Source organism: Cetorhinus maximus, chromosome 14 (genome assembly GCF_964194155.1).
Source record: "Cetorhinus maximus chromosome 14, sCetMax3.hap1.1, whole genome shotgun sequence".
Classification (NCBI taxonomy): Eukaryota; Metazoa; Chordata; class Chondrichthyes; order Lamniformes; family Cetorhinidae; genus Cetorhinus; species Cetorhinus maximus.
This window is the reverse complement of record NC_135892.1, coordinates 57,022,756-57,036,343: the sequence shown is the minus strand read 5'-3', so window position 1 is coordinate 57,036,343 and position 13,588 is coordinate 57,022,756. Positions and strand designations below refer to the sequence as shown.

The window sequence follows — 13,588 nt, the reverse complement described above, 5'->3', positions numbered from 1 at the left end:
ATCTAACTCAGCATTGAATATATTCAATGACCCAGCATCCACTGCTCTCTGGGGAAGAGAATTCCACAGATCAACAACCCTCAGAAAAAAAAATCGTCTTCATCTCCGTCTTAAATGGGAGACCCCTAATTTTTAAACTGTGTCCCCTAGTTCTGGACTCCCCCACAAGGGGAAAATCCTCTCAGCATCCACTCTGTCAAGCCCCTCAGGATTTTATATGTTTCAATAAGATCACCTCTCGTTCTTCTAAACTCTAATGGGTATAGGCCCAAATTGCTTAATCTCTCCTCATAAGTCAACCCCTTCATCCCAGGAACCAACCTTCTCTGAACTGCTTCCAATGAAAGAATATCTGTTCTGAAGCAAAAGACCAAGAGCAGAATTTTGCCCTTGGATGGCGTGCGGGCCCCACCGGCTTGGCGGCGGGCAGGCAGCCGACCCCCGCCACTGAAACGGGGCCCACCGCCATTTTAAGTGGGCAGGCCAATTAAGGCCCGTCCAGCAGCATCCCCGACAGGAAGCGCTATGTGCTTCCTGTGCGGGGGGGGGGAGAGAGGGAGGGAATCCCCAGCTGTCAAAGTGCGCTCTTTTGCGCACGCGCGCGAAAGAGCGCACTTCTCCTTGAGGCGAAGTCCTGTCTCAGGGAGAATACTGGCAGTGTCAAAAACATTAAAAATTGAAACATTAAAAAATTATTAACATGTCCCCCTCATGTGACAATGTCACACGAGATGGGACATGTTAATAAAGAACATATACACTTTATTAATTTTTTACAATACGAACATGAAACTTCATCCCGCCAGTGCATGAAGTTTCATCAATAATCTGAAGCCTGCTGGGGCTCCTGGCCTGCCCGCCAGCCTTAAGGTTGGACAGGCAGGTCTTTAATTACTTTAACTAGCCTGTCAATGGCCTCAATTGGCCATTGACAGGTCGGCGGGCAGACAGCTGATTTTGCTGTCAGCCCACCTTCCTAAAAATTTAAATGGCCTGGGATGACGTCGGGGATTCCTCCTGACGTCATCCCGCGTCATTTTCCCCTTGGCGACTGGGCCCCGCTCCCAAATCGCTGAGGGGAAAATCCTGCCCCAAAAGCATATGCAGTACTCTTGGTGCGGTCTCATCATGACTTCCATACTTTTTTATGATTCATGTACAAGGACACTCAGATTCCTGCAGTCTCTCTCCATTTAAATAATATTCTGCCTTTTCTATTCTTCCTGCCAAAGTGGGCAATCTCACATTAGACTACATCTGCTAAATTTTTGCCCACTCACTTAACATATATCCCTTTGCAGTCTCTGTGCATCCTTCTCACAACTTGCACTCCTAAATATCTTTGTGTCATCAGTAAATTTGGCTACAATGAAGTCAGTTCCTTCATCCAAGTCATTGGTGTACAGCATAAATAGTTGAAAAGCCCAACACTGATCCCTGTGGCACTTCCACTAGTTACAGTTTACCAACCCGATATTGAACATTTATCCCAACTCTGCTTTCTGTTCGTTAGCCAATCCTCTATCCATGCCAATATATCACCAACGCCATGAACTCTTACCTTCTGCAGTAACCTTTTTATGTGGTACCTAATCGAATGCCTTTTGGAAATACAAATACACCACTTCTACGAGTTCCACTTTATCCACCCTGCTTGCTACATCCTCAAAGAACTCTAATAAGTTTGTCAAACATAATTTCCCTTTCACAAAACCATGCTGGCTTTGCCTGATTGTATCATGATTCTCTAAATGTCCTGCTACTACCTCCTTAATAATGGATTCTAGCATTTCCCCTGGTCTATAGTTCCCCGCTTTCTGCTTCCCACCTTCAGTGGTGTTACATTTGCAGTTTTCCAATGTGCTGGATCTTTCCAGAATCCAGGGAATTTTGGAAGATTACAACCAATGCATCCATTACCTCTGTAGCCACTTCTTTTAAAACCCTAGGATACAGGCCATCAGGTCCAGGGGCCTTGTCAGCCTTTAGTTTCCCTAGTACTTTTTCTTTAGTGATTGTGATTGCTTTAAGTTCCTTCCTCCCTTTTGTCCCCTACTTTTCTACAATTTGGGGGTATTGAGTTTCATCTAAGATTTGGTACAGTTCAGACAACTTTAATTCTGTCATGCTACATAAGTGAAGTGTGAGGTGATGCACTTCGGCAGAAGAGACAGAGAGAGGCAATACAGACTAAATTGCACAGTTTTACTCAGGGTCATCCGACATTCTCTGCTCTGGTACTCAATATCTCTATTTATAAAGCCTAAGCTCCTATCTGCTTCGCTAACTATTTTGTCAATATATTCTGCCACCTTCAATGATCAATGCACATGAATACCCAGCTCCTTCTGTCCCTGTACACTTTTTATAACTGTGCCATTTAGCTGTACTGCGTCCAGTCATGCGGCAGAATCTGCCAGCAGGACGATTGGCAGGTAGGGGAACTTAATTTCACGTGGGGCCAAAAACCAGTTTCCCAGTGGCAGGATGAACTTTAGGAATTAAGTTCTCAGGACTTTAACTGGAGGTCGAGTTTCCTGACAAGCAATGTCGGGATGCCCTTTTGCAAGCATTAGCAAGTCATGCATGCTCATTAAAAGGCCACCTTACCAGAATTAAGTTCCCAAATTAAAAGAAAAATTAGAATGTTCACTTTTATGGCTGCACATAAATGGCATGCACTTGGTGCGATAGACTTCTTTCAAGATGAAAGAGTGAGCTGCCACTGTATTGTCCTCTTTAGGGAGCATCTGTAAATGCCAGCCTATGCTTGAGACCAGGTGATTGCAATGCAAGTTGCATGGAGGGTGACCAAGGGAGGGAGGAAGGGTTAGCGGGGAAGGGTGGAGCAATGGCCGGGCAAAGGTGGAAGAGATATCGCAAGCTATCGGGTGCCCTATAAATGTGGTGCCTGGACCTTTGACCCCATGAGGTAATGGCGGGACATTGACTTACTGCCCGCCCCTGTTGCAAGAAAGAGTGAGCTCATTGTGGATGCATATGTAATGAACTGGACAGCACAAGACTGCACATGATCAGTCATCCTGTGCCCCTTCCCTCCCCGCAGCGGAAATCACTTCCACTTTCGTGCCTGCTACCGAACTTAAGACTTCAGATTGGCAGATTCCGGCTATAGTCACCACAGTTTAGGACGGATATGAGGGTCCTTGAGAGGATGCACGAAGAGATTTAACAGAATGGTTCCAGGGATGTTGGATTTTAGCTACAACGTTAGAGAAGCTGGGGTTGTTCTCCTTGGAGTAAAGAAGATTGGGAAGAGATTTGATAGACGTGTATAAGATTATGACAGGTTTAGATAAGGTAGACAATGAATATCTGTTGTCATTTGCTGATGGTACAAGGATCAGAGGACAAGAATTAAGATTGTGGGCAAGAGATGCAGTGGTGGTGATGGGGGTGGGGGCGTCATAAAGTTATTTAGGGCACAGAAGCAGGTCACTTGGTGCACTGAATCAATGCTGGCTCCTTGTGGAACAATCCAGTCAATCCCACTCCTCTGCTTGATCCCTGTAGCTCTGCAAGTTTATTTCCTTTAAATGCCCATTCGATTTCCTTCTGAAGTCATTGATTGTTTCCCCCTTCTGCCACCCTCGTGGGCAATGAGTTCCAGGTCATTACCACTCGCTGTGTTAAAAAGTTCTTCCTCACATTCTCCGCGCCCTCCCCCGTCCCGAGTCCCTTGGCCAAAATCTTACATTTTTTTCCCCTAGTCCCTGTACCATCAGCTAAGGAGGAATAACTTTTTGACGCAGTGAGCGATAATGAACTAGAACTCGCTGCTTACAAAGATTCTGGAAGAGGGGACGATGAATGATTTCAAAAGGAAATTGGATGGGCATCTGAAGGAAATAAACTTACAGGGCTTAGGAGATGCAATGGGCAAATGGGACTGATTGGATTGCTTCAGAGAGCCAGCATGGACTAAATGGGCTGAATGGCCTCCTCCTGTGCCATAATCATTCTATGATTCTAAGAGGTTAAAAACAGCTTCACCTGAGAAAACATATCCTAGTTAACTTCGATCTTTCTTTGCTGGACCTGCAATGTATTAAGAAAATGGTTTTTGGTGCACTCCCGAAACTCTTCCCCATTTCGACCACAATTTTTTTGTCTTCTCCCATCTTCTTCAGTAGCATTAGAAGACCATACTGTTACAACTCCATTATTGGAGCAAACCTCACTGAATTACTTATGAAGCTCATCTTTAATTCCTTGTTAAGATTCTTTAAATAAAGACTTGCAACAATTGCAACCCTTCTGTTTTTTTAAATTTTTATTTGGTCTTGGGTAAAGTATTAATTAATGGGAACAGATTTTACGTTTTAAACAGATATTTTTAGTATGTTCCATTTAAACCACAACTTTGCACAGGGGAGGGGTGTTGTATATAATACCAAAGCTGCTTTTTTTGATGCCTATCCCAATCAATTATGAAAGCTTAAAGAATTCACACCCACCTCACATTGGTTGTTTAGTTTAGTGGAAGTAATATCCAACTGTTGGTATCGTTCCTTCAAGTTTGCAAACTCAGCTTCCAATCGTGTATGATCTAGCTTGGCAACATTCAGTAAACTTTTTAGATTTTTGTGGTCCAACTGCAATTCTTCATTCTCCTTTAACAACTGGTTGTATATTTGGTTCAACCTTCAAAGAGAAATAAATATTTAATTTCTTGTAGAGCTACCTCTTTGCAAACTATAAGGCATAAAGTAGAACATAACAAGAAAAGTCAAAGATAAGAAAGCACACTTCATCCCATCAAAGGTTCTTCCTCCAAGAACCCTGATTTTCATTGTAACAGCTCTTTTCTAACTCTCAATGCTGGCAGTCGATTTAACAAGTGATTATAATTGTAAAGTCTGAGTCAGAAGGTTGTGGATTTATGTTTTTCTCCAGGGCTTGAGCACATGATCCAGGGTAACACGTCAGTATAGCAATAAAGGAGTATTACATTGTATGACATTGTTTTGCAAACAAAAACATTGAAGATTTTGAAGGTGTTTAACAGGGTAAATACTTGTTTCCCCTGCCTGGAGAATCTAGAACAAAGGGGCACAGTTTAAAGATAAGGGGCTGATTATTTAGGGCTTACATGAGGAAAAATGTCTTCATCAAAGGGTCGTGAACCTTTAGAATTCTCTACCCCAAGGGGTTGTGGGTGCACCATCAATGAATATACTTAAGGCCGAGATAGACAGATATTTGGTGTCTCAGGGTATCAAGAGGAATGGGCAGAAAAGTACAGTTGAAGCCCAAGATCAGCCATGATCATATTGAGTGGCAGAACAGGTTTGACAAGCTGTATCGTCTTCTCCTGCTCTTATTTCTTATGTTCTTGGTTTAGGTGCAAGGAAAAATTCCACAATGTCATCCGAAGTAGTAGACTAGTGAGTTTATTTTGATGTCCTGACTAACATGACCCTGCAACACCACCCCCACCAATCACCTACTCTCTGGAACTCTCTCTCTAAAGACCTCCAATCTCCACTTCTATTTCCAACTGTCAAATCCTCCCCAAATCCATGAGTTAACTCATCTCATCATTTTCTCTCATAGCATATTACCCCTTCTCTTACCTGTAAAGATCCCTGGGATGTATAGGTATACACACGTTGCAGACATAGGGTGAAATTTAATGCTGCGCCAGGGTCCCCATGCTCCTCCTACCCCTGGCTTGTGCTGCAGCAATTTAAAACGGGACCACCTGGGGACAAAATCCCACCTCCGAGAGCTGCTGGCCACTCAAGCTGACAGCTCTCTGGTCCCAGCAGTGCCACAGTTGAGATTGCATTCAGTCCCCAGTGAAGATCATCACTGGAGGCTCACGCCGAGGTAAGGTGGCGTGAAGGACTTCGATGGGCCCAGGGAGCCCAAAAGGGAGGTACCTTACCTTTGCTCACCATAAGCCTGAGTAGTAAAAGCTGCCGGGCTTCACACTTGGTGAGGCCTCTGCCCACCATGGGAAGAATTGCAGTGGGGCATGAAGAGGCCCTTAAGTGGCCACTCAAAGGCCTCAATTGGTCAACAGGCAGGCCACCCGATGTTCCCCTGACCTGCATAAAATTATGACAGGGTGGGCAGGTGCTGGGAATGGCACTCTGGCATTGTGCCCAAATTTATGTTCCCCCAACCCAACAGCGGCAATGTAAAATTCAGCCCATATATACTACTCTTCCGGTTATATATCCTAGCACCCCATCAGCTTTTAAATTGTTTTTGCCACATTGTCTAAACATTGAAAGTAACAACTCAGATTTCTTTCTAAATCTCACATTGCTAATTCAATTCAATTAATTGTGTAGTTTTAGCACAATTTTTCATAAAACTTGTACTCATTTATCAGTGTTTAATTTAATTTGCCATGTCTGTCCAATTGCTTTAATTAATCTAAACCCTTCTCAAAATCTTTAGGTTCATCTCGCATTTACTATGATAACAAATGTGAAAGTTTATAAGCTTACATTTTATTTCAATATCTAGGCTGTTTGTGTACAAGGATTCAAAATTACCCAATATCTACTTTACTTAACAACCCCCCTTTACTCTGACTTAACAAGTTCATGTTACATATTTGTATTAGCTTGCTATGTGCAACTTGGTTGCTATATTTTCTACATTACACCAGTGACTACACTTCATAAGAACTTCATTGGCTATAATGTGCTTTGGGACTTGCTGAGGTTGTGAAAGGTGATATATAAATGGAAACTTCTTTCTTTCCTCTATCCTATTTTAACTAACAACTTATCCATTCCATTTATATCTTGAACTCCAGTAACATGTGGCCTAATTCGAAGTCTTTCAAAAGAAGTATCAAAAGTTTCTCAGATTCTAAAAACTGCTATAGGTTTGAATATTTTAACCTCAAAGAAATAAAGGAAATGTTATTAAGTAGAATTTTTCTCTTCTAAATCCATTTTGGCTTTCTAATATTAAGATTTTGTTACACAGATACTTCTCTAGTTAGCTCTTAGGATAATCTCCATTATTTTATTGAGATTAGGCCAATGACTTGCAACTGCATTGGATCCATTCAATCATCCCTTTTAATGTGGATATGTTTTTTTGCTTTCAGTCCTTCAGAACCTCAACCAGTACCTAATGATTCTTTCCAAACAATTATCAGTAGCCCGCAAATTTCTTTCCTGGATCTCCTTCAGCACCCTGTATGTTATTTGATCCAAAGTCCATTTACTTATCTATCAAAATAATTTCAAAAATCTTAATATACTGGATCTAATACAAAAATAGTTAAGCAGTTTTTTTCTTATCCACTTCAGTAAATATGTTGAGAAGCTATTTAACATTTCAACTTTTTCATATTTTTCAAATTCATTTTCCTCAAGGCCATCCTTTCAAACAACTCTCAAGGTTGCTAAAATTTTTCAGTATTGTGATCATCTAGAGCTCTTTTTCATAGAATGGTTACAACATAGGAGGCCATTTTGCCCCATCTTGTCTGTATTGGCTCTCTGCAAGAGCACTTCACCTCGTGGCACTGCCCCATATTTTCTCCATAGCCCTGCACATTTTCCCTTCTCAAATAATGATTCAAATCTGTTTTGAATGCCATGATTGAATCTGGCTCCACGATACACTCAGGCTGTGCATTCCAGATCCTAACCACTCAATACATTAAGCTTTCCTCATGTTGCCATTGCTTCTTTTGCTAATTACCTTAAGTCAGAGCCCTCTTGTTCTCAATCCTTTCACCAAAGGGAACGGTTTCTCCCTATCTACTCTATCCAGATCCCTCATGATATTGAATACCTCGATCGTATATCCTCTCAGACTTTTCTTCTCAAGAACAGTCCCAGCTTCTCCACCTTTTCTGGCAACTTCCTATACTCCTCCCAGAATTTTTTTGCCCATGTTCTCCTCCCATATGTTTGGCATTTAGGAATAGAAGTGGACCATTCAGCCCCTCAAGCCGGTCCTGCCATTTAATTAGATAGTGGCTGATCTGTTCTTCAACTCAATTTCCCTGTCTTTTCTCCACATGCCCTGAGAGCCTTATCTAACAAAAATCTACTAAGCTTGGCTGGAATTTTTAATTGGGTCAGGGCCAAAATCAAGGGGGGCACAACGGATCATGGGAGGAACCACTCCCCTGGACCCATAATGGCTGTTGACCCACCCATCCAAGATCATGGCCAGGCAGGTGCGACTTTTTAAAAATTAAAAATAAACTTACCTTCACTTCTCACTCTCTTCGCATTCACATCTGCAGCTCCCATCTCGGCCATCAATCACCAAGTGCTGGAGGGCCTCCCACTGGCTTTCCAATCTCAGGAGCCTGTCTGCCATTCCTAAATGGGCAACAAGCCCAGTTCCCTGCCATTAATTGGCCTGGCCTTTTAAAAATCCAGGCGGGCGTATATGGAACATGCCTTGCAGAGTCGGAACCTGGAACTGAACTGGCAGTCAGGTTCCTGACCCAGTCTTGAAAATTTCAATTCACTGATCATCTGCAGACTTTTTTTGGTGGAGGGGTGAATGGGCAAGTGTTCCAGATTTCAACTATCCTATGTATGAAAAAATGCTGATTACACTCCACAATAACTTTGCTCCAATTTAAAATTATGCCTTCCTTGCTCTCCATTCCCATCAGGGAAAATTGTTCCACTGTATCTACCTATCAAATCCCCTTGTCATTTTAAATACCTCAATTAGATCACTCTCAAAATCCTAAACTCAAGGGACTATTACCCAAGTTTATGCAATGGCCACATAATTTAACCCTTTAGGCCCTGGTATAATTGTGGAGAATACCCTCTGAGGGTAATATATCTTTCCTGCCCTAAATGAATGTAGTACTCCAGATGAGGTCTGATTAAAACAGCTCTACAACTGAAGCATCACTTTCACAATTTTGTATTCCAATCCCCTTGAAATAAAAAGTCAACATTCCATCAGTCTTTTTGATCACATTCTTGGATCTGTGCGCTAGCTTTTAATGACTTGTGTACATTGATATCTAAATCCCTTGCTCTTCCATTGCTCCTATTCTCTCACCATTAGTAAAATACACTCTCTAGTCCCTCTCTTGCAAAACAAAATACGTAAATTAAAACTCCTATTCAAAATTCCTGTCTTTGTGTCTGTCAGTCACAACTCTCATTTAGATTTGGATACTCCCAAAGGATGATTCAGCCACTGGGAAAGTCGTTCATGTTTAATTAGCCAAGTAAATGTTAGAATACAGACACAAACACTTACTTGCTTCCTATCAGACAAAATGGAGCAGTATTGACAGTGACAATAAAAAGTCCAAATTTAAAAAGAATTTACAGCACAGACACAGGTTTTTGGTACAAATGGTCTTATGCTAGTGTTTATGCTCTTCACAAGTCTCTTTCCACCCTACTTCATCTAACCCCAGCTGCATATTCTTCTATTCCTTTTTCCCCATGTACTTTATTGAGCTTCCCCTTAAAGGTATCTATGCTATGCCTCTCAATTATTCCATGTGGTAGTAAGTTTCACATTCTCTGGGGAAAGACATTTCTTCTGAATTCTTCATATTTGTGACCCCAGTTTTAGACTTCCCACACATAGAGCAGACATAAAGAGAATGTTTCTATGAAACCTCATCATTATTTTAAAATAATCAGTCCACCCCATCACTTCCTTGAGAAAATAACCCTAACTTGTTCAGTTCTCATGATAGTTCTAAGCCCTCAGTTCTGGTAATGTTCTTGTTATTTTCATTTTGCACCTTCTTCAGTGCCAGTAGCTCAGGCTGTAGGACATCACAGGAAAAGACCAACGAGTGGTGCTATAAAAAGAACAACAATATGCAAAATTTCCAATGCCTCCACCAACCTCTCATTTTCATTACAAATTTTCTGGTACTCGTGCACCATGGTGTCATGTTCTTCAACCTCATGGTGCATCTTCTCCTGTTCTTTTTTCAAAATTGTCTCCAACTCCTCCAGTTGGGCCTTTTGCTTCAACAGCTCATTATACCTATGCACACAATTTAACTGGAATCAAGTTTCATCATAATGTGAAAAAAATCCATTCTATACCAAATTACAGGGAATGCATATGGTATTTTAAAAGACGGAAGGTTGAGAAAAAAGCTTCCACTTACAACAGAATATACTAGTACAGAAATAGACAATGGGAATATAAAGATCTACATGTTTATGGACTGAAAGCACAATGCATCAAAGTGCTTATTCCCCTGACCTGTCATATAAAAATAATACTAGATTGCTTGAATAAGCCTCTTTGTATACAGTTGTATAGTAACAATCACACTCCTGGCCTCAAGCTCCTTTCCAGTTCCCTCCACGTGAAAATCTCTGTTCAAAGGGGAAATAGATGGGAATAGAGATTGCAGCTACAATCCACAGAAAACATTTTTCTTAAGATCAACAGTATAAGCACCAAACATCTCTTAAGCACCAAACAGCTCTCAGTTAATGGCGGCTTTTCAAAATTGTTGCAAGATGATTATTTCATAACAAAGATCAGCTTCAAAAGATGGAATTATGAGTGACTTCAAACTTGAATCCTCCAATGCAATAAGAGTGCTCTAGTCATGAAAACAAACAGGGAAACTGAGAAATGCCTCATAACCTTTAAGATGAATTCCGTACGAAAAAAAGAGCTTGATGACTGCCAATTACAGCTCCTGTTACCGTTTAAAGTCTCTAGTACTTCTGTGGAAGCAGCTATGCGACAAATACAAGAAAATAAACTTTAAAAAATTTTTTTTTCAAATTTTGAAATCTTAATAAGTTTATTAAAAAATGTTAAATATAATCCTTCAACAATGAGCATTTTTATAAACAGGCAATTTAATTATGGTAGAGATTGCAGGAAACTGGAGATCTGTCAGATACCTAACTCATGTTATACTGCTTGGTCAGACATAAGTAATGTTAAAAATTGGTTGCCAAAAGTATAAGTCCTCAACCAACTGTAACTAAGCCATCTCTATGGTTAAGATAAAATTAGGTCTTTATTAGAGGGTTCATGATCTGACTGATTGTTTGTTTAGAAGAGTCCTGGATAGAGCTGTTACTGCCTCATTATCCAAATATGAAGAAAGGGGTGGGAGCAGTAAGAGGAATAGGAGGAGTGAAGGAGGATACAGGGGTAAAAAGAGGAGGAGAATGGAAATATTAAAGTGGACAGAGAGCAGGAGGGGATCAGGGAGAGGGAGAGAAGAAGGTAAGAAAGAGAGGATGAGAGAGGGGGAATTGAATGGAGAAAGAGGGGGTTATGGGAGAAGTGGGAGGAAAGAACAAAAGGGAGCAAGGATGAGGAGGCAGGAAAGGAGGATAGGAAGATGCAAAGGTTGAGGGGGCGGGATGAGGAATGGGTGGGAGCAGGAAAGATAAAGGATTAAATCCGTAGGTCAAAAATGGAAGAAGGGAATGGAGTCATTTTAATATTCCCTTTCTCCCAATACTCCTCTCCTTTCTCAACTCTCCTCTATTCACTCCTTTCTTTCCTCTTTTCCTTGGCTCTACCCACCTCCACTCGCCAAAACTATTCCTCTTGCCTTTCCATGCTTAACCACTCTCTTCCTCTCTATTTGTCACCTTCTCCATATCACTTAGACTCAACTCCTGTATTCATCTCCTCCCCCTTTCATCCTACCTCCTCTCCTCTATCGATCCTCCCAATGCCTGCTCATTCCCTTCCCTTCCACTCCTCTATTACTCCTATGCTTCTTATCTGTTCTACTTGTTCTCTTCTTTTCCTCTCCTTTTCCGTCATCATCCCTTCCCTTCCGACCCTTATTTCATGTCAACTCCCACTGTTCTTATTCTTTCCTAACTGTTTGGGGAGGGGCACCAGAGTCCAATATGCACCGGGGAGCTAAGATTAAAGATTTCCATGAGGGGTATGTTTTACGGTATTGCTAAATTTAGGTTAAAAAATACACATTTAAGATTAACATTTCAAGTGCCCGCATCAGCCAAAAATGGAGATAATTGGATGGAGAACACTACATCTTTGAAGACCATTGAAATCTGCTGATTTTTTTAAATTTAAAAAATATTGAATTAGATGATAAAGACTACGTAACCAACTATATACCGAACTGAAGGCTTAAATAATTAAAAGTTTAAAAACTTTGAAGGTCAGTTTAATCCTTACCATGCAGAAGCTTAGTCAAAAATATTGGGCTGTAGCTTCTGAGCTACAGGGCATCATATTTGAGGGGTACCCCAAAAATGCAGTGGGGAACCCGCCCCCCGCCTTAAATTCCCAATCAAGGTTTTCATGGCAATTGCCTGCGAAGTGCAAACTTCCCATGGGCAATTGCCCTGCACTGGGGAATCATCTAAAAATGCAATTTAAATTGCAAACTTCATATGATTCTGATTGTCATACATCAGTAGTTACCCAGAAAACGTTAGAAAAATTAAAACCAATTCTCGCTTCTGGGTAACTGTTGTACAGTCCCACACCAACTCCCCACAGGACACCCCCGAACCCCAAGGGTACTCCCCCCCCCCACAATGGGACTCCACCCATTCCCTGACTAACCGCCCATCCCCTCAATGGGACTCTTCCCCCCCCTCCCCCCACCAACCCTTGAGGAACTACAACCCCGATGGAACTCCCCAACCCACAGAATTCCCCCCCGATCCCCAAGAGACTCCCCTCTGCCAGGCCCCACTCCTCCCCCTGCCAACAAAACAGCAAGGCCTGACTTCCGACCTCACTACCTCCTGCCAGACCCGACTACCGACCTCTCATTCTCCAAGCCCTGCCAGGCCCGACTCTCATACCCACGCCCAAGGCCTGACCTGGCCCAACAATGGATGAGCTTCTTGTAGAAGACTCTAAGAATTCCAAACAGTTGTAAGAATGGATTATGTTCTGGAGTTTAGCTCAATTCCCCTCAAACTTCAGGAATCAAAGGTTATTGGGGTTAGATGGGAATGTAGAAATCGAAACACAAGATGATCAATCATGATCTTATTGAATGGCGGAGCAGGCTCAAGGGATCGAATGGTCTACTCCTGTTCCTATTTGTGATGTTCATATTCTTGAAGTTTACTTGCAGTTGGTTATCTCCCTCAGGAGTAAGATGGACAGAATTGATAAAAGGGCATATTACATATCGGGTATAAAGGGAAATAGCCTTTGAGTGAGCTGAATGGCTTTTACTTGTCCCTTTTTAAAAAATTGTTCTGCAGTAGCACTACCTGAATGTAAGTATAGACTTTGATGGTCTAGCCACGCGATCAGAACCATACAAAGCTATATTGCACCAGGTACATAATCCAGAGGTCAAGATATTTATGACAAGTGTTACAGTAACAGATCTTACGTCAGTCATGTGTCAGTGTAAATGTTGCTTGACTATGACAATTTTCTTTGATTGCTTCTATAAATACAACTTGAATTTGATTCTATATGAAGGTGGGGTCTGTTTCTTAGCTGAACTGGAATAGGTGTGCTTTTGCATGGAGAAATTAAGCTGGATACTATACTCTTGTCATCAGGATAGTCATCTAACAAACATGACAACTGCAGAGTTCACACTTCTGAAAGTCAGGCCATGTTGGAAGATAGTATTAAGAGGCACCATACC

General features: G+C 41.6%; 1 protein-coding gene across 15 annotated transcripts in view; it reads right to left on the bottom strand.

Moving 5' to 3' along the window:
• ccdc88ab (coiled-coil and HOOK domain protein 88ab) overlaps positions 1–13,588 on the bottom strand; it is a 350,607-nt gene that overhangs the window by 86,513 nt on the left and 250,506 nt on the right. For all 15 annotated transcript variants that reach the window (XM_078556951.1, XM_078556946.1, XM_078556945.1 and 12 more), the window contains 2 exons: positions 9,847–9,990; positions 4,479–4,665 (listed from right to left, as the gene is read on the bottom strand). In XM_078556951.1, coding sequence (XP_078413077.1) covers positions 4,479–4,665; positions 9,847–9,990 — 331 coding nt within the window. The remainder of the gene's footprint in view (positions 1–4,478; positions 4,666–9,846; positions 9,991–13,588) is intronic.